This window comes from Seriola aureovittata, chromosome 12, assembly GCF_021018895.1.
Source record: "Seriola aureovittata isolate HTS-2021-v1 ecotype China chromosome 12, ASM2101889v1, whole genome shotgun sequence".
In the NCBI taxonomy this organism is placed as follows: domain Eukaryota; kingdom Metazoa; phylum Chordata; class Actinopteri; order Carangiformes; family Carangidae; genus Seriola; species Seriola aureovittata.
This window is the reverse complement of record NC_079375.1, coordinates 10,228,736-10,254,993: the sequence shown is the minus strand read 5'-3', so window position 1 is coordinate 10,254,993 and position 26,258 is coordinate 10,228,736. Positions and strand designations below refer to the sequence as shown.

Below are 26,258 nucleotides of genomic sequence, written 5' to 3'. Positions count from 1 at the left end.
TTTGGATCGCTACAGAGGTTTGGGAGTCAAGTCTGGAAGGTCGTAATATTGTTAACAATTTAAGAAAAAAACCCAGGAAGCGGTATTTTTCTACTACGCAGAATCATGTTAATCCTTTACGACTTTTCCAGCACTCACTATGAGTGTAAAACGTGCCACTAGTGACGACATTCACGAGGTGACATTAAGTGGTTTTAAGGGAGCCAAAATTATGTGTTAATTAGCGTATTGCGACTAATTGACGGTTGGAGACCGAAAGAACGAGTTTAATCTGAGTGCTTGAACGCAACATGATTCCTTCTTTGGCCTCGTCGGCTCCTCGGTCCTCGTCCGGCTATTGTTGTGTGTCTTTCAGGGCAACCCCAACCTATCAGCGAGCGGTGATTTCTGGATATTTTAACTGTTTTGCTTCGCTGTTGCCCCGCCATATTAAGCAGTCTTTGTCAGCTGGCGGCGTGTCCTCGTCCTCGTTTTAAAGAAACGTTAAGGATCCCAGCGGAGGACTTTGGGCTGGTGAAGTAGTTAATCGGTATGGGACAGACGGAAGACTGAGATTCCACGTTAGAGAGACTGCTGGTGTCGGCTGTTTTCTTTTCCTCTCATTTGTATTTGCGACGTGAAATAAAAACGTGCGGAAAAAGATCACAGGACGCATGTAGCCGAAGTACAACACTGCTAAGGTCGCTTTCAAGGTAAGAAGTGCTCGCTAGAGGAAAAAAAAGTCACATTTTGTCTTGGAAGTGGAGGGAGCCGGGCCTTGTAGTGCTGTGACACTTAGAGAAAGTTGGGAAAAGGGTTCAGGAGAGTTTCCTCTGTGTGCTACATTGTAATAAAAGCCTGGGTCGTTGTTGACCCTGATCCAGGACCAGATCTATGTGGCTCTTTGCTCGTACAATCCGATGGGAGAAGACAACAATGAGGAAAGACTCCCAAACCGTCCTGGAGCAAGGACTGTGCTACATTGGCACATTTTTAGCCATGAAATAAACAAAATAACAATCCCTATCACTTTTTTGTAGCTTGCACAGCTTCATTTTAGATTTGCGTCTGATTTGCTTTCACATAACTAAGTTGAACCTCTCAGTCTGCCTCACCCAATCTCGTTCACACACACACACACACACACACACACACACACACACACAATCAGCTGCTGTAGGCCTCAGCTGTAATGGGCCTTTATTGCAAGACATATAGTATTACAACAGAGTTTCCAAAATGTTAGAAACCCCTGGAATTTAAGCCTTTTCCAGCAGTTTCTGACTCTGTGCTCGCATGCCTTTATTGTGATGGTGCAACTCAAACTGCACTAATTTTGGTTTGTGTTTATTCAGTGGCTTAAAATATAGGAGTGCTGCTGTAATGTTGAGTTGCAGTGTGTATATGTTTATATATTCAGCTCCCTGACTGTGCATGTGTCTGTTGGTGTGCTTATATACTCCGGTGCCACAGTAATCCTCCTCCATGGTAATCCCTCTGTTAGAACAGCCCCAGTTGGCTGGACAGTCGTGTCTCCTTCACACAGACACAGACACACACAGCTGGAATGGAGAGGGCTGTTTGGCAGAGGAGTGAGGAGCACTAACAGGTGGTGTTGGCCGGGGTTCAGGGACTTCAGTTTAACTGGAGGCATGAAGGATCCTTGCATACTAGTCGAGTGTCCTCACGGCACGAATAAGACTCTACAGTATCATTACAGTTTGACTGATTAGAGGCTTCCAAGCTGTTGTACCGCAGTGGAAAGACCAAAGTCATAACGCGACACACTCACATGTTGGAAAACCGAACAAACGTTTGTATTTGTGATTCTCAGATTTCAAATATTCAAATTCAGCAGTGTGGGCACAGAGAACAAGAAGAGCTCTTCTTTTTTTATAGCTCGAACGATGGCTCTTTCTCTATCCCAGCTTCCCTCTAGCCTTTGACAGGCACAGCAGGTGGCCTCAATGGCATGAATGGATGCGGAAGGAAGTTCCCCCTCCGCCGGCCCCCTCCACTCACTGTGATTGGCAGAGATGGCAGGCTGCCCTGAAGATAAGACCGAGCTGCGCCTCAGAGAGTGTGCCAGGGCAATTACTGAGTTACGCTTCAGTAATGGTTTGCAGCTCCTGGTACCTTCTCATCTCTGCAATTGTGATTGTGGCCAGTGTTTACAGAGCAAGTCTGCCAACGTCAAGGATTATGTACCGGATTTATCTTTCACAGTATGAGCAGTTTGCTTGCAAACTTCTTGTGCTGAGGTTTGCCCAAGCAAACCTGTAAAAACCTCTTAAAACATTGTAATGCACACACTCAATAGCAACCTGATTGTCTTTTTCAAAGTGCTGATGGTCAATTGAAAACAAATCAACAACATTGTAGTGTTTGATTTATTCGCTGGTCTCAGCTTCTCAAACGTGACACTGTGCAGCTTTTCTCTGGTTTATATCACTGGAAAATAACACATGGGTTTTAGACTTCATTAGAAGTTCTGAGGCCAGTCTAATAATCTGGCCTTCTCTTCCAAATGGTCGTGGCAACATGCTTTTTCCTCACCCTGCGCAGGAGTGATGCAATGTGGCACTACCATGCTACATCACAGCTGGGCGTGGTCACAGTGCCACAGACCTGACCACACCTCACTGTGATGTTGAATATGGTCAGAGGTTCAAGAGACTCAGTGGGTGTTCGGACCTAAAATAGTCCTGCATTTAAAAAATATGAGGCATGTTGCTTCAGCCACGAGAAAGACAATGAAATTAACAACTGCTGCAACTAACAATCATTTTCATTATTGATTGATTGCTAGTCTATTGTGAAAAATACCCATTGCAGCTTCTAAGAGACCAAGCTGACTTGTTTAAATGTCTTTGTTTTGTCGAACCAACTGTCCAAACCCAAAAGATATTCAGTTTGCAGTTAAATAAAACTGAGAAAAAACAACTAATTGTCTCATTTCAAAGGTTGGAACTAGAGAATATTTGATATTATTATTTTCTTTTATTATTTCCTGTTTATTAATTGTCAAAATAGTTGCAGATTATTTTTCTGTCCATTGACTAATCAGTCAGTCAACTACAGCAGCCCTACATGAAATACAATCAAGGGAGATAAATGCGTCTGAAACAAAGGCACAGTGGTCTGTAGATACTAGGAAACACAATATTACAGCTCTTGAAGTTGCAACACACACTACCAGGAGTGTGTGTTGCAACTTCAAATGCCAAGTGCCTTGATGGATGATGCCACACTGCTTCAGCAAAATGTGAGTTGCAGAATGATCCTGCAGTTTTTTCTCTTTTTTTATGCTGGGGTCCTTTGCATTGTCACCCTGCTGTGTTAACAGAGTGGTCCCATTAAGATGAATGAAGGCGCTGTTTTGTTGTCCGTGTGAACATGGCCTCACACATTTCAACGAAAAGAGGCCAGTGCAGATATGTTTTCTAGATCTAATGTACAATCTAGACGGAAGCGGAAGTTACTCTCAAACAAAAGAAGCTGGACTTGTCAAAGGTTGAATGTCATCAAGCAGCCAATGAGCTTTGCTTAAACATAATTGGCAAAAATGGAGCCATCTGATCAAAGAAGCTTTTGATACTCTAACCTATAGACATATTTTGGTCAGTACCGAAACAGCATTGATGTTTGATATCCATCCATACTCACTGTTACTCAAAAGTGAAGTCTTAGTGCCGAAACAAAATCCTCCATTCATGTACTTTAGTTTCTGAATATACATCCTGTAAAGAGCACAGTTTGCGTCATAGTTTTGTCCCAAGTGACTGTAAAGGTTACGCAAGGCAAAAGCTCAAAGGTCGAAGGGCCTCTCCCAGATCTCGCCACAGTTGTGTCTTATCAGATTAGTCAGAATGGCAACGAGAGCTAAGAGCAGCGTCATGCTTTACGTGCCTGAATGCGTCACACAAACTCTGCAGCAGAAATTTCTACTGTATCCTCTACTGTACCCTCCCTATTACAACTGCACTTAGGCAGTTCATGAGAGCAGAAGCTCTGGAATTTGCTTGATAAAAATAATCTCAAAAAATAACACAAAGCTTGGCCAACATCAAAGCTAAATATAGAAGGACTCTGATGGAGTGCAGGAAGATTGGCTCATCAGATACTTTATATACATTTGTTGTTCTACTACCACACTTTTCTAAGACATCTCCTAAACTTTTCTCTGACTGTCTTACTTTTCTTCTGTTATCCACCAATTGTTCTTCTTGGAATCTCAAGGTTTAATCCAAATTGTCCTACATATTTTTTTCCTCTGTTAAGGGTATCGATTTGTCATGCCAGTTCTTGGTACAGCACGCGCCTGTACAGATTTTTGAGATGTAACTATAACTGTATAACTGGGTTATACACATAAACCTGACTCTAGCACAGTTTTGAGTTAGCCTGTAAACTCTGCAAATAAAAAAGTGTAGCGCTGCTGGGCATGAGAACGTGTAGTGCTGAGATTGTTTTTCCTGAATGTTGCCTGCATGCTAGCTACAGCCAAGGCTTTCCTCTTGCCACTCTCCAGCATTGTTTGTATTCAGCCCTGTGGGAAGCAGCAGTCTGTGTCTCCTTAATCTGACACGGCATCACTGGCAGTCTGGCACATGGCCTCACATGTCACATGTCCTTGGATGGGGTCTGGATCCAGCATTTGTTTGCATACATACCACTGCCTTTTGTGTGCTCCTGTACAGCATGCCTGGGAGTAAAGAGTGTGTGGATGTACTTCCATTTCTATGCCAGATTGCCAAACTGCTTTAAATTTTCAGTCTTTTGTATGGTAATATACATTTTTACCTCTGATCCTAAAATGATTTAAGTTTTGGTTTTGTACTTGAGTAAAGTATTTCAAACTGTTTCACTAACTTCTGAGTGCTTAGTGTTACAGATAAAATTCTATGCTAAAAAAAAATTTACAGAAGTGTTGTTACGTCAGATCCATGACCCACATCTCTGCATGGGCTCCGGTTGGTATTTACTGTTTTCCTTTGGAGCCACCAAAAGAATGGCACATTTCTTCCAGCTAATCTCATTGTGGATGTAACAGCCTCATTTAGGAAACCATCCGAGAGAGGATACAATAAATCTGCCTGTAATTTGATTTGCTGTGAAGTCGACTTGAGCCGTCATTAGTTTTGGTAAATTTGTCACACACTGGAGAAACAAACACTGGGGGGGGGGGGGTAATCATTCTCTCAGCCACAAATATTCTCAGTTGAATGTATTTTACGGGAGATTTTTCTCAACATGTCATGTTAGGACATTTATAAATCTGAATGAGATACTCTATAGCTCCATTGATAAATTTGGACTGGGGTGGGGGTAACCCACCATGCTGCAAATGTGTGACACACAGTGAAGTATTTTGGATAGAATAGCCCATAAAATAGCATGCGTTGTGTACTACAATGATTTTATTTAGTTTGCTGCAGTGATAAAACTGTCCATTCATACCAGCTGCGGTTGTAAATCTGTCCCTGTGTGTAGAAGCATGTGGTGGTTTTGAATATTTAATTGGAGCACTTGGTTTGATTGATTGTTGGTGTTTTTGGCTCCACTGTAAGGATAGTGCGTTTGTGCCCTTATTAGCATTTGTGTTGCTCGGTGTTAGCATGTGTATGGGATTGTATAGTTGAGGGGATTGTGAGACTGTGGGGGGAGCATCACAAGATACTTTCTCTTTGTCCATAACAAAAGGTGGATGGGACTGAATAAAAAGGAAACCAAAAGCCTTTCTCTGTGGTACTAAATAGGGAGAGGTGAGGTTTTCTCCACGGGTGGTTCAAAAGATTGGTAGTGCATTTGTTATATAAATTGTAAACAATATATTGTTTAAATCCCTAATTTTTTTTTTTCAAAGACTACTTTTGAAAGAATTCCTCAGCAATCCTCTCCTTTAAGGTCTCTAGTTGTCCTTAAATAATGAGCTGTTTGGTCTCTGTAGCAGCAAGAACAGTGAATCATATCATTAAAAACAAGACAGTCTTGGTCCTTGTTATTAATGTTGTCCTTTTTGAGCCAGTAATAAATCACATTTTAATATGATATCCCAAGATTAATTCCAGATTTCCTGTAGGCCACATTTTTTATTTTGTGCCAAAGAAGAAGGGATCCAAAGTGAAACTTGTGGGCACTGAATGAGTCTGACAAGCCAAATCATGTGCCAACCCTGTGGGCTCGCTGAGGCTTGTGATCTATTCATGGCCATTTTAGGAGCAAATCCTCTGGGTGCGTAATAGTGTAAATAGGAGAAGTTGCCAATTGTTGAGGAAAGGGGAGTTTAAAAATATATATATAAATATTCTGCCTATAATTACATGACGGAAATTGGGAACATTAATCAGTAGAGATGCTTAAACAGAAAGTGAAAGTGTTTTAATCAGCTGGCTAGTCATCATTTGCCATGCCTATCGTTGTTAATCATGATGGTTGGCTTTATCTTAAAGCAGCTACTCCTGCTACTACTAGTGTTGTGCTCACTTGGATCAGCAGCTGGTTGAAACAGAATCTGTGTTCTTACAGTCATCACAATCAACAGTGGTCTATTCTTTGGGATTAGCCCTAGTCAGGGGTATTTGCTTCCAGGACACAGCAGAGGATTTTTTACCATTGATACCCTCTTTAAACTCCACTGACACTCTTTCACTATGTTTTCTTTCAGGTCAGCCGTTAGTTTGCTGTAGCATTAGCTTTAGGGTCAGGCACCAAGTGTTTTGGATATTTGGAAACACGCAGTGGTTGACGTGCGACAGGTTAAGGTCAAAGGTGATGTTCGTGTTTATGTTGGCTTCTCCTCTCATGTCTGGGGCTTCTACTAGGATGTTGTGAAAGGTTGTGGTTATTGAGATGTTTTTTTTTTATGGTTTAGTGTATAGAAACAGCATGAATACAGTGAGCATCAGGAAGGTCAGATTACTTGGGTAGGCCTGCAAGAAAACAGGTACTTTCAGCACTGATTGACCTAATGGTTATTTTGTTAAATAATAAATTGTTGGGTCTGTAAAATGAAAAAAAAACAAAAAACATTTTTTTCAGCCAAAATATCGAGTTTACTTTCAAATAGGAGAAAGAAAAGCAGCTGCTGTTTAAAAAATGATTAATTCATTTTGAAAATGATAATTTTTAGCTTTACTGGAGAGAAAATATTAGAAACTGCTTTTTAAGAAGCTTTATCTTCACAATGGCCTGACAAAAACTAGCATGTTCAAATTTTTTTTTTGTACTGAAAATTTAAGGTATTGGTTTGATTGTATTTTCATTTGTTGTACATCTAATCTTGTCTCCATCCACATCTAGTACATTTTGTATCTGGCATCTAGATACTGAAGAGTGTAGCAGGTCCTCTTACAAGATGCTGCTATCTGCCAATCACAGGGTTAAATTCAAAAATACTTATAGTGATTGTCTGTGAGAACGACTACACATGGAGAAACAACATATCAGATGATGTTCAGCATCAGTCTGGCTCTCACACTGTCCTTCCTGCTCTTTAGACTTGTCTGTTTTCTTCATAATAATTCATATCCATTCATCCTGCTCCCACCATCATTCATCTTACTGTCAGTTTGTGCTGCTTCAGCTTCGGCTTTCGGTCGATCCTGTTTTTTCATGCGAGGAAGTCAATAGAAGTCAGTAGATCTATAGATTGATTGTTGATCCTCATTAGGTTTAGTTGTAGGGCTGCCCTTCACAAGCCAAGGCCATACCGTCAGTAGAGACTAATGAATTGTTTTCTTCACCAGGGGAGTTAGTTTCAGTTTGATAGAAGAAAGTCAAATCAATACAACCATTACAATTCTTAGAGCGAAGGAATGATCTGTATTTGGCATCTCACCTATTCGGATTATTATTTACTTATTTATATATATTTGGTTTCGCATAACCTTTTTCAACCTGTGAAAGAGCCACAGATCAAATTTTCTGCTAAAATCCGAAACTTGTCTTCACATCAAAATGACATGATTGTCATAGAATAAAACAGCAGAAATTAAGGATTAAATGCAAACATTATGAGTAGGAATAGAAATTTAACAATGCCCAGCATTAACCAGACCCTCAGTGTGGATATAAAATTGAAGAAAGACACAAAGAGACGATGTAGTCTGCTGTTGGTGTTGTGCTTGGTGCTTGCATTGTTGGGAAAGAGACATACACAATGACACAATGGTTCACGTTAGTGGAAAGGAGGTAAATTTCTACTTCACAGAATATTTGGACCTCAGTAAGCACACACTACTGCATTAGTAGATAGGTTAAAGCTATGGCTGGCCTGGTAAAGACAGGTATCCTTTTTATACATTTATCCACACATACATACATTTACATTTACTCATTTGACAGGCGCTTTTATCCAAAGCAACTTACAAGCGAGGGACAACACTAAAGCTTCAGTGCAGCGGTGGTATCCAGTTATTTACACTGTAAGCATAGCTGCTGTGAGAGCCACTGGAGCATAGACACTGTCCTCTCCTCTCCTGTCTTGCTTTTTGTTTTTTGTCTCGGCCTTGTTGGCCTTCCCTCTATGAATGACAGGAGCACACACCTCTGTTATTCTGTTGCAAGCCCCAGTGTGCAACCTGTCAGTGACAGACGTTTGAAACTGTGTTGTAACTTTGTTATACACATGCCAGGATATGAGTCATTGATCAGCCTTGGAGTTGAGTGTTCATCTGTTTTGCAGTGGCAGCTTGTTTTATTGTGTACAGTCGGACAGACACACACTTGCACAGAAGGGCTTGACATAAGAGGCCAGAGGTGACAGGAAAATGAGTAAATAGAGCAGCCTCTGTAGATGATGACCACAAGTATTTGGCTATTACAGGATGTTCTTGTAAGGACATCCCCAGTGACTCACTCTTCAAAACATTAAACATAAGAAAACCTCAGCTGAAGAAAAAAAAAAAAAAGAGTAAAATTTCTCTTATATTTCTTTTTATGTGAAGTAATTTAGACACCCACACACACACACACAGGGTTTTCATATTTCAGTCAGCTCATAAGGGAGTGCACCAACTCTTTACACCGAAGGGCTTTTTGTCTCTCTCAAAACTGTGTCAGTGATAGTGTGATCACAGGGGAGAGTTGAAATGGCCATAGGCTGAAATACGATCTAGTTTCTACTTCGGCTAGCTTGAGAAGCTTTTGTTGGAACTTGTGACTCATGTGAGGTCACATGAGGTCACATGAGGTCACTGGTTGGCTTTTGATCTTTGTTTGTCTGGATCGCAGTTATGCTAAGACCCTCCACAAAGCTTCAGGCTAGTATGAACAATATCATAATTATTTGTCTGTATTTGTGACACAATCTTAGCCTCGTGACAAAACATGAAATCAGACATTGTTGCTGCTGTTGCTAATTTATGAACCAATAGGCTGTTTGTCAAGTTCCTAATATCCATCTTCAAATGGTGGAACTGATAACCACCGCAATGCAGTGAATGAATATGAAATTCCTTTTTTTGGGGGGTATTTTTTCTTCTTCAGTTACACAGATATTGTGATGTATCGTAGATGATTATTTTTCAAATTATCGAGTATCATTGTATCGCGATACCATCGTTATGGGCAATGTATCGTGAGTTACTCTTTGATTCCCAAACCTTACACACACACACACACACACACACACACACACACACACACACACACACACACACACACACACACACACACGACTCTGATTTGTCGTCTTGTCTGATTTGGAAGCAGTTCCTTGTTTAACTGAAGAAAGTTTGTTTCCGTTGTATAAGTCATAGTGGAGCAAACCTACATTTACAGTTTGTATTTAACAACTTAAATGTGTATCTGACTTTTCCAGAGAATATTTGTTAATTGCATGTTAGGTTTCATTTACAGTTGGATGTAGTTCATTGACATCACACGTCATGTGTGACAGTAGACTTATGGCTTAATCTATACAAATGTAACAAAACAGTTAAATCAAATCCTCCTCTGTCCTGCAGGCTCGACGATGGGTTGTGTCAGGAGTAAAGAAGACAAGGGCCCGGCGCTGAAGTACCGACCCGACAACTCGAATGCCACGCCAGTTAACGCCCACCTGGGCCACTACGGGCCCGACCCCACCCTGATGGGTCATTCACCAGCTATGAAGACACACAACAATAGCTACAACAGTCATGCCGCTGCCCTCACACCCTTTGGTGGGGCGTCTTCGGTCATGACGCCCTTCGGTGGTGCCTCCACCTCCTTCACCTCAGTGGCTGTGAGCAGTCCCTTCCCCAGTGTCATCACAGGTCAGTCTGATGAGAGGATTTAAGGTTTCAAAGGGGAACACAGGGGAGCAGTGAAAAGGATTTGAAAGTTTCTCAACATGAATGAAGTGCCCTTTTTTTATTCAAATAAATTCATGTAATTTGGGTCCCAAAGCCCCCGACAGAAGAAACACAAGGCAAAACATGAGCTCCTTCATAATGGAATCGAAAGTGAAGGATATACATTTATTCAACTAAATAGAACCTAATACGTCTGAAATTAGTTTCTGAAACAATTTTCCTCAACTTTTCAGTAGGTCATCATTATGTGCAAATCAGTGTACAACTTTAGAATAAACTCAGCTGAACATTTGTTATGCACAGGACGCTATGAGCAGCAGATGTTATGCAAATTAGACATTTGAAACGAGTCAGCCAAAACATCAAGGCCGAACAGAAACCCAAAATAGGTCTGTAATATAGGAAGCAATGCGGCAGGCATGGCGTCTCCTGAGCCACAGGAAACAATTACTCACTGAATTCAGTTATTCACCTTTCAGAGTTTTTATTTCCAACAAGAATTTGACTTTTTGTTTCCGGATTTGTTGCTGATGAAGATGACTTGTGGTGAAAGGAAAAGTAATCTCATGCAATTGGTCAATACATCATTGATTGGATGGGTAAAGTATGCGTTAAAAGTACACAACACACAAGAGTGGTGTTTCCTCTTAAGGCACACACATGCATGCAAACACTTAGGCATACACACATCCCTCAGTCCCTTTCTCGCTCCTTAAAGGAGGATAATCTGGCCCGAGGGGCTCCTGCAGATCTAATCCTGCCTGTTCAATTTCCTCCTCAAGATAAATGCATCCCAGTCCTATTGTCCCTCTGTGCTCTGTCACTTAAGACCAGGGACAAATGTACTCATTTCATGATATACAAAATGATATACATCAATTTCATTCACTGACTTGAAGTGATACCACTGAGGTTGAGATTCATTGAAATAATATATTGGTATCCATATTGGTTGAGCTGGATGTATTTTTAGTCCGGGCTTTGAGGTGCAGGAAGCGAGACATTTCAAAAGAAACACAGTTGGTGCTCCCGTGATACAGTCTTGAATTACATTAGCATAATTGTTTATCTGTTTGATAATTATGTGTTAAGATAAGACTCAATGAGACATGGAGTCAAGTGTATAATATTATAAAAGTAACAAAGGAGGAGAATCAGAACGAGGATGTTGTTGTCTGTGTTAGAGGTCCAAGGTTGTGGGTGTTGTTTTCATTTGTTGTGTCGATTTAAAGGAATCAGATACGCAGCTATTTGAGACTCAGTGGGATGAACTAGCTGTCATATGTGCACACCTCTAAGGCGCAGTCTCTCTGACTTTCAGGTGGCGTGACATTTTTCGTAGCGTTGTACGACTACGAAGCGAGGACGTCGGATGATCTGTCATTCAAAAAAGGGGATCGCTTCCAGATTATCAACAACACGTGAGTACATTTGCTTTTTGCACTGGCCAACTCCAGCTGCGTGGACGTGTGTGTATGTGGTTGTGTTTGTGTTTGTGCGGTGACCTTCCATTTGTGTGTGTGTGTGGGTGTGTTTAATCCCACATTGTATTCAGGTCTCATATTAAGGCTGAAATCTGTCTGGGTTAATGGGTTCCTCTAATGGGCCATCTGTTTAGCTCCATCGTTTTTCTCCCGCCACAGATCTGTCCTCCAGTTTAGCGAGTTATATTTGGGATACAGTGAAATGTACCACTTTTCCAGCATTTAGTGAAGTACTAAATAAATGTATGTGTTAACAACATTTACAGAATCTATATTCAGAGATGGTGCACTGAAAATATGCCTGAAGGTCAGACTCATTAGAATATCACGGAATCAATTATCTTTTTCAACCATTGCTCATTTTCTTCACTTTCCCTCTTTATTAGGAGAATAATGAGAAGAACAATTCATTTTTTACAAATTTCAATTGTTGCAGGAATCAAAGCCAAACTGACTTGTTTGTCCTAGTGGCATCTGTGGTACTTATCATTATTTGTGATCATTTTCTCCACAGTATCTTCAGTGATGCTCTGTTTGTTGTAGTATAAAAGGCAATAGCAGTAAATTATAATTAAGTTTTTTCTACTCGTTCCTTACTGCCGACTGGCAGAGCATCATCTTTTTCCCCAGGTGTAAACAGGTGTGAAATTAGGCAGAGCTCCAAGTACTCCACAAATTTTCTTGCCCTCATCCATCATGTACCGACTTCAACTACTGTCTGTGTTCACATTGCATTTTGTAGCAATGAAGCTACCATCTGCTTGCAGAGGAGAGGTGGGAGGAAGACAATTTTGCTCAGTTTTTCAAAAATGCCAGTAGACAGATTTTTCTTTTACTTCAGTTCCCCCTCCTTTGAGTTTAAAACCACATATCTGCTGTAAGACACAACAGGAGCTGTGGAAATGGAGCACAAAACATTTTTGAGCATAGTTTAAAGTGGTTTTACACTGTGCCTGCTATCCACAAGCATTTATCATCTTCTTTTCAATTACTTACAGTAACTTGACTTAAGTGATGGGAAGTAATTAAGTTGATTTACTCAAGGACTGCTTTAAGGTACTTTCACTTTACTTGAGTTTTTCCCTTTTCTGCTGTATCAGCTCCACTACATTTCAGAGGGAAATGTATTTCTCACTTTGCTACCTTTTTACCAGCTGTAGTTACTTTTCAGATTAAGATTTTACATGCAAACACATAAGATAACCTTTACAGAATTCATTGGTCACAATTTAAGCAGTGGTTCCCTCAGCCTATCCGGCTTGTGATGCCTCACAAAAAAGCAATAAGGCCAGATGTTTGAGTCGTCAAGAGAAACCTAAAGAGGAGCCGATACAGGTTGACACTGGGTGAGAGGCAGGGTGCACCCTGGACAGGTCATCACGTTATCACAGGGCTGACTAAAAAATAAAGATTAGAGATGCATTAATTCATCAGTATTAACAATGTTAATAATGCATCAGTCAAGGGTCTGCTACTTTTCATACATTTTGTGGACTGCTTGACATGGTTTATTAACAACACTCCCAACATGATTAGTCAGACTCCTGACGTGGTTGAACGGCGCGTAAATTAACCTTGTTCCTTCTTTAATCTTTGTTTACTTTTATACCATCAATCTTGTTTTCAGAGTAGGTATATTTTTCAGTCATGCATTTGCGTGCTTGTGATTTCTAATCGACTTCTCTCTTCAGGGAGGGCGACTGGTGGGAGGCTCGCTCCATCAACACCGGACAGAAAGGTTACATCCCCAGTAACTACGTGGCTCCCGCCGACTCCATACAGGCTGAAGAGTAAGAACTCATTGCCCTTTTCTAACAATATATCTGTTCCTGTCGCTGTCATTCTCTAACCTTTTAATTTCTTCCGCTTTTATTTTCTCCTTCTCATTCCTTTCCTGTTTCTAACCCTCCTCTGATTAAGACGACATGATGCGGCTGGGCGGTCACACACTGTGACTAATCCATCACACTGACATGGCAGAGAGTCTAAAAACAATGGAGCCCTGTATTGTCACTGCGAGCCACTGGTGTTCCCATTGCTGTTCAACCGGTGTGACAGAAATGTTTAGGGACTGTGCTGTGCTGCTTTTAGACAGTTTTGACCTGGTTTCTGATTGGCTGATGGACATTTCACTAATGCAAGCTACTCATCAAAGATAAAACACTGGGTAACCCCCGCCAGTTAACTTTGCCTTTCGTCCAAAACAGCGAGTACCAGTTATTGACAGAGATAGGATTTCTGGGGCCTCCCAAAATTCGTCTTGAAAACAAGATATGCCTGTGAGGTGAGACAGTTCAGCTCGTTTCGAACATGACGGGGCCTGTAGGGATTTCTGGAAATAGAAGGTGTTTCTTTTTAAAGAAGAAAAGCTAAATTCTAAGATTGTTTACAGCCATGAGCTAATGTTTTGCTTATTTATTCATCGCAATTGTGATGAACTTTTTTATGGATCTCTTATATGTAATGGAATAAGCTACCGCCTGGAGCAAAGTTAGCAGTAAGCTATAATGAGAATAGTATGGTTTGAATTAAATTGGATTTATATTGAATGAGATTTTAAGCTATTTTGTTGCTTGAAGATAACCACATAAGAACCACATAAAAATTCCTGATGTTTAATGATCCGCTGACGAACATCCAACATATTTTATGTCTTCAATGTTTATTTTGGCAGTATCATGACGGCATTTACTAGTTTCATATGAAACCAGAGAATTTCCAAATCTCCAACATCTAAACAATCACATCACCAGCCACCATATTCTCACTGCATGAATAAGAAGATCTTGTTCTACTTGTTGTGCAGTGTATGACAGCGAGAGCTCCATCTGTGACTGACTGTGTGATTGTCTCTCTTTTGGCAGATGGTACTTTGGTAAAATGGGCCGCAAAGACGCTGAGCGTTTGTTGTTGCTTCCAGGGAACCAGCGGGGAACTTTCTTGGCACGAGAGAGTGAGACGACCAAAGGTGAGAGGGTTTATTCTTTGAGAGCAAGACATGATGATAATAATGTTGTAGTTTTTAATATGAAACACTGAGGACAAGTTTTTTTTTTTTTTTCTGGGCCAGGGACGAGGTCCATTTATGTTAATCTTATGTGAATTTCCATGGCACAAAGTAAACATTTTTCATGTATGTTAGATGTCAAGAATATTCTCTTACTTATTTGTTGTAGTTTTTGAGTTTCTGTTGGTTTATGTGTTGTGCAATCTGACATATTTCCTGTGTTGTTTTTTTAAAGGTGCTTACTCTCTTTCTATCCGGGACTGGGACGAGGTGAAGGGAGACAACGTCAAACACTACAAGATCCGAAAGCTGGACAATGGTGGTTATTACATCACCACTCGGGCCCAGTTTGAGACACTACAGAAGCTGGTGAAACACTACACAGGTATGCGGCCCGTCCACATGTACTGTAGGTAGCATTTAGACAAATTGATGTTTACAGCTGGACACATCCTCCAGCTCCAGGAGCAAGTTGGTTATTTTTCCGTTCAGACTCATGTGAACCTGTGGACTACGTGATTTGGGCAAACATGTTTGTAAAAGTCATTTGGGGTTTGTTGTCTTTTTGAAGGCTTTCTGCAGTACAAGCAGTTCCCTCCTCCCTGCTCTTGTTTCGTTTGATATTTCAGCCAACGAGTGCAGCGCTTGCAGAGGGAAATGCATTATTCAGCTGCAGATCTGCTGCTGGGATATGTTATTGAATATGTTTAACAGAGGCTTTTTTCTCTTCTGTTGTAAGCGGTGTCTTCACTGACACGGTCACAGCTCATGACAAAGTCCCAAAAAGCTAAACCGTGTGAGACTTAAGCCGAAAGAAGCATGAATAAAAAAGAAGTTTGATTTAAAGAAAAAAAGAAAAAGAAAAAGCAGCATTAAGCCTGCTGTAATCTGCATAATATTTATATGCAGGCAGCTCTTCTTTAAAAATCCCCCTGTGGTGTGTCACAAGAAGGCGTCTGTATGATGTAAACACACGCAGGACAAACTGTTTATTGAAAACTTTGGAAGACTACAGCCCAATTCCTAGAAGCAGGATCAATAAACAAGAGGATGTTTGTTATGTGACACTTTAATATTTCATTTCTGGTCTTATGTTGTTGACCCTGCCCTGCTCGCTTCCACATAATTCATGTAATTCACTCACTGCAGTGCTCATGCTACATTGAAAGCTCCACTCTCCTTCACATCCGTCTTAAGTGTGGCCTTATGAAGTCCGGACAGAAGTCAGGAATAATTGAGAAGTTGTGCAGAAACATGGGCCTCATATGCAGAATGTATATAACCTGTAAAGCGGTTGAGTATAACAGGTTTTTTTTTCTGTGTGCAGAAGTCAAATGACCTTTGACAAAGTTGTCAGCTATATGGCTGTGTCTGAAAAGGCTTGGATAACAAAAACAGCACCCTGTTCCTCATGTTCTTTACTGAAATTTAAATTAAATTACCAAACACATACACATAACCAAAACACTGAATCATCTCTGGAGGAGAACATAGAAAAAATAAATGCTTTTTCTGTGAAGACTGACTTCACTGTGCTACAGCTGTCATGTAGCAGTGTAATATTTAATTCATCACGTCTGCAGTCCTCATACTATAGTGTGGCTCTGCTTCCTGTTAGGATTGTGTATGCACTTACCACGACTCAGTGGTTGCGTTTTTGTTGAACGGGCTGCTGGTGTGAATAAGCAGGCTGATCACTGACAAGCTCCAACTTAAAGCTCATTCCTCCTCTGTGTGTCTTTACGTGTCTTTTTCTGTCCAGAGCACGCGGACGGTCTGTGCTACAGGCTGACGACTGTGTGTCCCACGGTGAAGCCTCAGACTCAGGGACTAGCTAAGGATGCCTGGGAAATCCCACGAGAGTCCCTGCGACTGGAGGTCAAACTGGGCCAGGGCTGCTTCGGAGAAGTCTGGATGGGTGAGAGACAAATAGTCTACTCCAGCACACTATATACAGTGTGTTTCAGATACATGTGCACACACACGTTTGCCGTGCATATGGTCTTGTAAGTTGGTCTTTGAATGAACATCTGGGCCACTCATCCCACCCACAAAAGCTTTTAGCATAAGTGTGTCTGTTTTGGTGATACAGATATGAGCTGCGCTCTCACACACCAACTGGACAATTTTTCAATACAGTTAACTCTCTGTAAAAGCAAAGTATATATGCAGTTCACTCCTGTCTAATGACTGGCTGCAAACCACCATCTTTTTTGTGGAGCCATTTATACTCCATTAGATGAAGGATAGATACAATTACACAGTAGAACACAGTTAATATCATATATCAGGATATTTTGGACTTTCTCCATTCCCTCAAAGATCAGCACCATCAAGACGTTTTGCATGTGGTCCCCATGACAACACTGTGTGATTTTCCTTGAGCTCTGCAAGTGAATCCACTTGGGGCTGAAGTCAATTATATTTTCATTAACAATAAATCAGCTGAATATTTTTTTAGATTAATCACTGAAGTAGTTTCATCCATAAAATGTCAGAAAATAGAAAATTAATAAAAGCCCAAATTGATATGTTAATATTGCTTTAAGCTGTTCAGTTTAAACATTATAGACGACTGAGAAAACCAGCAAATCGTCACGTTGAAGAGGAACCAGAGAACTCTGGACCTTCAAAAAAACGTAAAAATTCATGGATTATCAAAATTCTTGCTGATTACTTTCGTGTTGATCAACTAAATTAATGATTGACTAATAATTTCAGCTCCAGAATCCACTGATTGTGGCAATCCTATTGAAATGAACAGATTTCCTACAGGAACGTTTCTGATAAATGCCTATGTGACTGGGCCTAGAAAGGGGTTAGGGCTTCTGTGTGACTTCCTCTGTTCATTCCACACAAACTGAGAAGGAAAGAGAGTTGTTGCCATGAAAGTTGCCCTTGACAATGTGTAAAAGCCCCCATGACGAATCATATGTGTCAGAAACGTGTAGGCAGAGTGTAGTGTATGGAAGCCTGATGTTGCTGATGTAGATAGAAACTCGATGGCAGCTGTTGAGGGATGAATGGCCTCAGGATCTGTCCTCCAAAGATACACGGGGATTAGTCCATGACCTCTGACATCCATTTTTCATACATGCAGTACATCCTATGGCAACAACACACGTGCATATCTACACTCTGTAGTACGGGTGTTTGACACTAACACACTCATGAATTAGTAAACAGTAAAAACAAGTTTATGTTCGTAAGTATACATACATGGCCATTAGGGCTCACATACAGAAACAAAGTATCCGCTGTGCATTATTTATAACTACTGTAAATGTAATGTAAAACAATCCAGATGTATTAAATGCATGAGCCGGGTTAGTTTATGGAATGACTCATGTTAGGACAAAATGGAGTGCAAGTGACCTCAGTAAAGAGCTCGCTGTGCTGCCACACTGGCCCACATACTGATGTAAATGCTGATTACTGATTGATGTTGGTTACACACACACACACACACACACACACACACACACACACACACACACACACACACACACAGACAGAGCTCAGTAATCACAGGTCACCTCCTACGCTTCAGTTCTCCAGCCTGGTTGCGAGGCGGGGGCCTTTTCAGCGAACACGACTCGTCTTTCATCACTCAGCCTTTCATTAAGTATGGCCTGGAGCGAGCCTCGACCTGCAAGCCTCCACTGTGCAATCCCAGGAATCCCTCTCTCTGTCTCTCCCTGCACTGTTTGTTCTTGATGGGTATTCTGCTCTCTGTACTGAAAATCCCCACTTCACTCACGTGTGTTTATTTAAACAAATAATGTTTGCCTGTGGCATCAGCTTCCACTGCTCTCCACCTCATATTATTATTAGATATTATCATTGCCCTACTTTGTCTCTCAGCTTGTGTGTGTGTGTGTGTGTGTGTGTCTGTGTGTGTGTCTGTGTGTGTGTCTGTGTGTGTGTGTGTGTGTGTGTGTCTCTGTCTGTGTGAGGGTGCAGTTTGTTCAGTATGATTCATTCATGAAGGTCAGCCTTGTGACGGAGGCAGTAGATCTCCTGCCTCAGCTCATTGTATGTAAGCAGGGCGTGAGTAAGTGGCTCTCAACCAGGAAGTGGCTGATTATTTAAGCTGTCATGTTCTCTCTCTCCCGAGCTGCTCTTTACACATGGGAGCGCGGCCAGAGATCACTGGAGGTTGATTTTAGGTTGACATTTCAATCACTTGAAAGGAGAGAAAAAGTCTTTTAATGCACCTGCAGTGTTTTAGTTCTGCAGTGTATGCCACTTAATAAACTGCAGGTGTCTTAGACGAACGATTTCCTCAATGACACCTTGGTTTATGGTGTATTTCAAACATGAGTGATTGTTTTGTTCAGGCACATGGAATGGCACTACCAAGGTGGCGATCAAGACCCTAAAGCCAGGCACCATGTCTCCAGAGGCCTTCCTGCAGGAGGCTCAGATCATGAAGAAGCTTCGACACGACAAACTGGTGCCTCTCTACGCTGTGGTGTCTGAGGAACCCATCTACATCGTGACCGAGTTTATGGGCAAAGGTGAGGACAGAGCTGCACGCAGACGTACACAAAGAGACAAACACTCGCCACATGATTGATTGACTGATAGCAATGAGAAAAAGTTGATTACACAAAGTGCTACACAGTAGATTGCACTACTGATCTTCAGTCGTGAATAAACCCACCAAAACCAGACTAGCTGTTGTTTACTCAGTTTTTATCATTACCTTAAAGCCCCCCTCCACTCAAATGTTTTTTGTTTTTTCGCTTCGTGCTCCTTCACTTTGTTGTTGGAGCTTATCTGCGCCGAATGATGTTCGTTCAGAGTTTGACACAAAAAGGCTGTTTTCACATTCATATTCTGAGGAAGGAAAGTTTCTCCGAGTCATTTCGTGACATCACAAGTTTGATGTGGTAACTTGAAACCTCCAGTTCACTTCTACTGAGAAGCGACTTCTCAGTGAAGTAGGAAACATCTTGTGTCAAGCAGTTAAACTTTTGATAAGAAACATTATTTGCATTCTAGACATTTTGGACTTTTCAACAAGAACAGAAAAGAAAAAAAGTTTGTGATGTTTTTATTATTTTTTTATTTTATTTCTTTTATTTGAGGTTTCATGTGGAGCAAACATATCAGACACAAATCATTATTCCACTAGAGTCTTTCAATAGGGGTTTAATGTAACAACAGAATACTAATGTAGATTTTCTCAGAGCTCTGAGTGTGAGTCCTTACCTCACAGCTTCTTCCCAAACTATCCGGGTGATGATGCTGCACCAAGAATGGCCTCTTTAATCTGACTGTAGCCACTCCGACCTTATACCTAATGCTGAATTCCATATATTGTTGCTTGCTTGCTTGTTATTGTTAGCAGTACCAGTGGATAACAACACATTACGCGGTTTTAACACCGTAGCAACAGAGGTTGAACAGTAGTGTGTGTACAACTGATTTAATGAGACACAAGTAAGACAGAGGTGCTAACTAAAAGTGTATTACTACAGCTTTCACTTCTGTTGATGCGTAGAGCAGCCATCTTGGATTTTGAAGTTGGTCCTGCTGAGGTTTCAGTTGGTATTTTTCGACCGGGAAGTCGGAAATTCCCACTTTGCAGTCCAAATGGAAAGCTGAATAAATCCTAATCTGTTTCAACGCCCATTTCAGTGCTTCTGTTAATTAGCCCACAGATTTCACATAGCACTGTGTCCTCGGCAGTTTGAAAATTAACCAGGTTTCATTTTCACGTTGTTATATGCAGTTGTTAAATTACAATGAAATTTAAAAATGTATATGAGATAAAGTGACGGAGTTCCATGTAATAAATGCAAAACTTGGGATATGCCGTAGCTTTAACTGTAACCACTCACGTATGATTAAATTTCATCCCTGTCATAATCATTTTTGGTAAAATATGACTCCTGAGAAGAAACCTGTTGATGTACTAATTGTAACCTCTAGTAATATAAATATAATAAAGAGTTGAACTGTGTTGGAACTCCTATTTGAAGTAGAAGACAAAACAGCTGAGCTGAATGAAGAAAGCCTCTCGTGGTCTTTGCTAACAGTCATGTTGCCTCCAGGTGGATTTGTTGTTTCGTTTTGTTTTTGGTATTTGTGTTACTGAACCGCTGTCTCAAGTGATGCTTCATTTACCTTTGATGTATTGATTCTGCTTGACAGTACTCTTCTTATCTCTTGACAGGTAGTTTACTGGACTTCCTGAAGGAGGGAGATGGCAAATATCTGAAGCTGCCGCAGCTGGTGGACATGGCCTCACAGGTAGGAACAAACCTCAGCATCTGAATATCAACACAGACGCGGCAGCTGCCTAGGCCCCTTCACCCGCCAAGCTCCTGTTTTAACTCGGTCTGAGGGAAGGATTATCATGCATCAGCAGTAAAACGATGAGTTCCATGTGGATAAGTGTGTGTAGTTGTGTTATGAGTCAGATACTCAGTATCTGTGAATAAGGGTTTCATTTTGTTCTCCATCTGGCTCTCATATTTATTTAATATCCAACCTGACATCTCTACCCTTCCCCCCCCCCCCCCCCCCCCCTTCACCGCTGTATGTGCTTCCCCTCGTTCTCCACCACTTAACTGCCTGTAGCACTTAAACACTCATCAGAGGCCACTTAAGCTCCCTGGTTCAGTCACCTACTGTGATCTGCTCTTAATTCACCTCTCCACACTCCCGGGCTCCCTCCGCTCCCCACTCAGCCGAGTGGGAAAGTGTTTGAGAATTAGACTGAGGCAGGCTGAAACCCCGAGACGCCTCTCAGGGAGTTGACAGCCAGTGTGAGGAGGCGCTGGATAGATGTGTTAAAGATTTATCCAGTTGTTCTTGTTGTCACAGGTGCTGATACTCTTTTTTTAGTGGCTTTGTGTATTTTCGTCTGCATTAAAATCAGGGTCAAATGTAACATGAATGAAGGACCAGTCTTGGTCAGTGTTATTCAAAGCTACAAACTGGCCTTCTGTGACAGTTTTAATTTGGTTGCATACTGACGCTATTCTCTGCCTGGTCTGTTCTGTCCAATCTGATCCCAGATCGCAGACGGCATGGCCTTCATCGAGAGGATGAACTACATCCACAGGGACCTGAGAGCTGCCAACATTCTGGTGGCTGATAACCTGGTGTGTAAGATCGCCGACTTTGGCCTGGCTCGGCTCATCGAGGACAACGAGTACACCGCCAGACAAGGTGTGTGTGTGTGTGTGTGTGTGTCTGTCTGTCTGTCTGTCCGTCTGTGTTCAGAACTGGACGTATTTGCTGAACTTGTTCAAAATAGACAACACAAGTTATTCTGATACTTAATGCCTGCACTGTACCTTCAGTTCAACTCCATACCACCATTACAGCCTAACACTTCTGGTTTTAGAGCTAAATCATAAATAAACAAATCATTGATTGATTGATTGATTGATTGATAGATTGATTGATTTTTTTAAGGAAAAATACTAAACATTCCCTGGATTCATAAATCAAAACTCAGAATTTGCTGCCTTTCATTAATCCATGATGAAAATAAACATCAACACATTGATCATTTCGAAGCCTGTTCCTCCTGCTTGATTCTTCCCTTCTTCTTCACCAGGTGCTAAATTCCCCATCAAGTGGACAGCCCCTGAAGCTGCTCTTTACGGCCGCTTTACTATCAAATCAGACGTCTGGTCGTTTGGTATACTACTGACTGAGCTGGTGACTAAGGGCAGAGTACCATACCCAGGTGAGGATGAGAGCTGCACAGACAGGAGCTCAGCAGATATGTGTTTTTACTTTACATGGCAGGCATCTTTTTCCTTTTTCTTTATTATTTGTTCTTTTAGTTCCCCACTGTCTAGAATACATTGGTCCCAAAGAACATGAATGGAGTGCTGTCAAATTTTCCTCACGGGAATAATTCATTCATCTTTGCTTCAGGATTATTCCGACATGCTGTTTCTAATTCAGAAGCTTTTAATAGCATTTTCTCACACAGGCAGATCAGAATAGTTCGGCATATAGATGATATGAGTCAACGCAGATGTCTAATGACTTAACAGTACATGGGAAAGTACCCCCTTACCCACCCCATCATCTGCCTCCTCGCGTCTGCCCCCTGCTGTCTCTGAGCAGTACTGCAGCAGGACTGGTGTTGACATGGTTTGACTGGCACTGATTACAGTGTGTGCCATATGGCAGACTTAACCACCATCTCTTGTAGAGGGCCATCTGGCTCCTATGGCCGTCTTGGTTTCAGTGCAAACCATTCAGTCTAATTAATTCACCACAGAGACTGAACCCCCTCCTTCCCCTTCTCAAAACTGTTTTATGACTCACTGGACATTTGTGGCTCTTGTCCCGTGGTCTTTTTGAGGAGCTCTATTTCTATTCCCTTGCTTGATAGCGTGGAAGCAGCAGTAGGAGGCAGGTATACCAAGCATCTGCATGGGAACGCATCATCTTATTCTATCTTAGTCTATGTATATATAGATACCTACACACACTCACATATATGACAGGCATGTCATTAGAGCTGAGGATTTCAGACCCAAGACATAAATCACGCTAACACCTCGACATCTGCCATACCACCGCCACCGTATCACGGTCTCAGCAGTTGCTGCGGGCCTTTCCTCTCTCTGAGTGTGAGATAATCTGATCCCCACTCTCCCACAGAGAGATGGGGGGGGGCTGAAGGAACAGAGGAGGGGAGGATGCGGCTATGACCACGACCACTGACTCGGTGTCATAACCTCTTTTAGCTGCAGTTAAGCTCCCCATGGAGCTGTTTCTGCGCCGTGTCACAGGGTTCAGGATCACTGTCTTCCTGTCTTGGGAAGGAATCCACGACTCTGGTGCTCCAGCGCGGCAGGAAGAGGCCAGAGGATGATGCAGTACTGTTTGGGTTTTGTTTGAAATTACTGCAGTTGATGAGTGAAGAGACTGGCAATCTTTAGATATAAACAGTCATCTCTGTCATTTACAAACACTCACCAAGTACATGGATGTTACCTATGGAAATTCGCTCTGCTAGAACACTGGGACATTTTACGTTCTGATCACATTTTATTTCTAGAACACTAACAATTTTTTTGCCCTCTATATGTTTTAACCACATATTGTCAACAAGTCTTACAGGAAATAATGACCCAACTTTCACAAAGGATTTCTTTTTCTCCTTTGACACAAGGGTTTGCGTGGGCATACTCTCCTTCTGTAAACTGCAAACATTTTCTGCTGCCTCAGGCTGCACACTGGGTTGTTTCCTTAATTAAAACTTTTACCATTTCCTTTTTCACCACAAAACTTTGGTAAAATCCAGAACAAATAAGTATGACGTCCGACAGAGTGACGTTGACATGATTATGTTAAATCAAAAGAAATTCATGGTTTGTTGGTCTTTTGTGAGGTTAGCTTTTCATTTAAGTTGCATTTTGTCAACTTTCAAAATCCCTGCAGTTCATTTACATCATATTTTGTGGTTTTTGTTTTTTGTTTTTCTTCTTTTTAGGTATGGTTAATCGAGAGGTACTTGAGCAGGTAGAAAGAGGGTACCGCATGCCCTGCCCCCAGGGCTGCCCCGAGTCTCTTCATGAGATGATGAGGCAGTGCTGGAAGAAAGAGCCAGATGAGAGACCCACATTCGAGTACATCCAGTCCTTTTTGGAAGACTACTTCACAGCCACAGAGCCACAGTACCAGCCAGGGGACAACCTCTAGTCTGGGGTATCTGGGGGCGAACTCTGGCACTACAGAAGGGTACATCAGCTGAGATCAAAACTTGGGACGACAGAGAAGTTCAACGAGGCGGCGAAGGCCTCGCTGAAGCTGCAGAGAAAGAGGTTTTCCAAACTAGTCCACAACCACACTGGCATACTTGCACATGCAAGACAAAGTGTTTTCTGAAGTAGAGGTTTGTCCCTTGTATTTACCTGGGGACCAAATATTCGGGGAAGTGTCCAAGTGTGCAGATTGATGCTGGTACGTTAAGCTCTGGGAACCCTGCTAATCAGAATAATCCATATGGACTGGCCACAACACTGTGATCAATAAGAGAGGGATTTCCTCCTAATTTCAAATCTACTTGCAGATGCACAGTTTTTTACTTTTTTAAATGATAAATTTCCCTTATCTGCTCCAATTCCCCCTTTTTGTTTTATTTTATTTTACAAACACATTTCTTTGATATTGGAGTCAAGATCTTTTATATGTACATGAGTTTGGTTTGAATATGTAGGTTGATGAGTATGTTTTTTTTTTTTCTAAGTGACCAACAACTGTGGTTGAATTGCGGAGTATGTGCCGTGACTGTAAAGCTTTGATGGAGAAGGGCGAAGTGAAGTATATGAAACAAGGTGAACTGTGTGGATGTAAGAATGTACTGAGAGATCGAACCAGATGTACATACAGTATGTGCAAAAAAAAAAAAAGTATTTTTAGCAGGTGTGATCAGGTGGACGAATGAGAATATGAAAGTGATTTGCATGATTCTTTTTAACACAGTCACTTGAATGGGAAATCACATCAGTTTATTACGCTTGTATTTTTATTTTTTTTTTCATTTAAATTGGGGACTTGAAATCATAAAGAGGTATTTTGATATTTTACAGGTGTAAGACAGTTTAACATTTTATAAATGTTTTGAAATGGACACTTCAGCTGTGAAACTTAATCTGAAGTTAGCGTCTTGTCTTTTCTTTGTTGCACAACTCTGCTGTAAATGGACTCTTAACATAGTTCTCTTTATATCGCACACATCTACACAGTCAAACGTCGCAGCAGATGAGTCATCCCATTTTTTTGATGGTACGGGGAACTGTTGGATCTACTCGGTTCACATCACCATGTAAATCATACATGCAGCTGTAGGATTTCTTCTTCTTCTTCTCAGTAAAATCTCACCAACCCATGACTAAACACCAGTGTCCTTAGTTCTGTGTCTGCTGGAGGGAAAGTTATATCCAAAGCCAACAACTACGCAAAACAAATCTCTTCATTTGTAAATGCGACTATGCAAAGCCATCCAGTGATGTTTACCGCAACGTCTCGATTGGTGTTTGCAGTGTGTGGAGCTTTCTTTATGGTTTTATAATTTCAATTCCCAGTGATGGAGAGGCGATTGGTGGATCACCTCTGGAACAAAGTAACTAGACGCAGACAAGGATAAACACCTTGCACACACTGTGGTCCAGACAGGGCTTGAGTGCTTTTTACAGAGATTGAGAATACAAAAGTCCCTTAACACGTTTTTAGAAGTTCTTCCACTGTGTGTGATGAGAGATTTGAGAAGATAGAATTCAGCAAGAAAGCTCAAGAATTGGACAAAGATGTGAACATTTTTTTTGTCTTTTCTTTCTGTGCGTCACTCACGAGAACCTAATATCTGATTGTTCCTAAAGACGGGGACTTGAACTAGCGGGGAGATAGTAATGACATTACTGAGAATGGTAACTAATATGATTTTGTACAGAAAAAATAAAAGATTTACTCAAAGGTTTCCTTCAGCTGTTTTGTTTTCTTGGC

At 41.3% G+C, this 26,258-nt stretch overlaps 1 protein-coding gene across 1 annotated transcript; it reads left to right on the top strand.

Annotated features, from left to right (window-relative positions):
- The first annotated feature begins 299 nt into the window (after positions 1–299).
- On the top strand, positions 300–26,232 carry yes1 (YES proto-oncogene 1, Src family tyrosine kinase). Its single transcript, XM_056391646.1, has 12 exons — positions 300–692; positions 9,948–10,238; positions 11,599–11,698; positions 13,453–13,551; positions 14,626–14,729; positions 15,004–15,153; positions 16,531–16,686; positions 19,109–19,288; positions 20,953–21,029; positions 21,800–21,953; positions 22,348–22,479; positions 24,247–26,232. The coding sequence occupies exons 2-12, from the start codon at positions 9,956–9,958 to the stop codon at positions 24,453–24,455; spliced, it is 1,644 nt and encodes a 547-aa protein (XP_056247621.1). The 5' UTR covers positions 300–692; positions 9,948–9,955; the 3' UTR covers positions 24,456–26,232.
- The last annotated feature ends 26 nt before the right edge of the window (positions 26,233–26,258 follow it).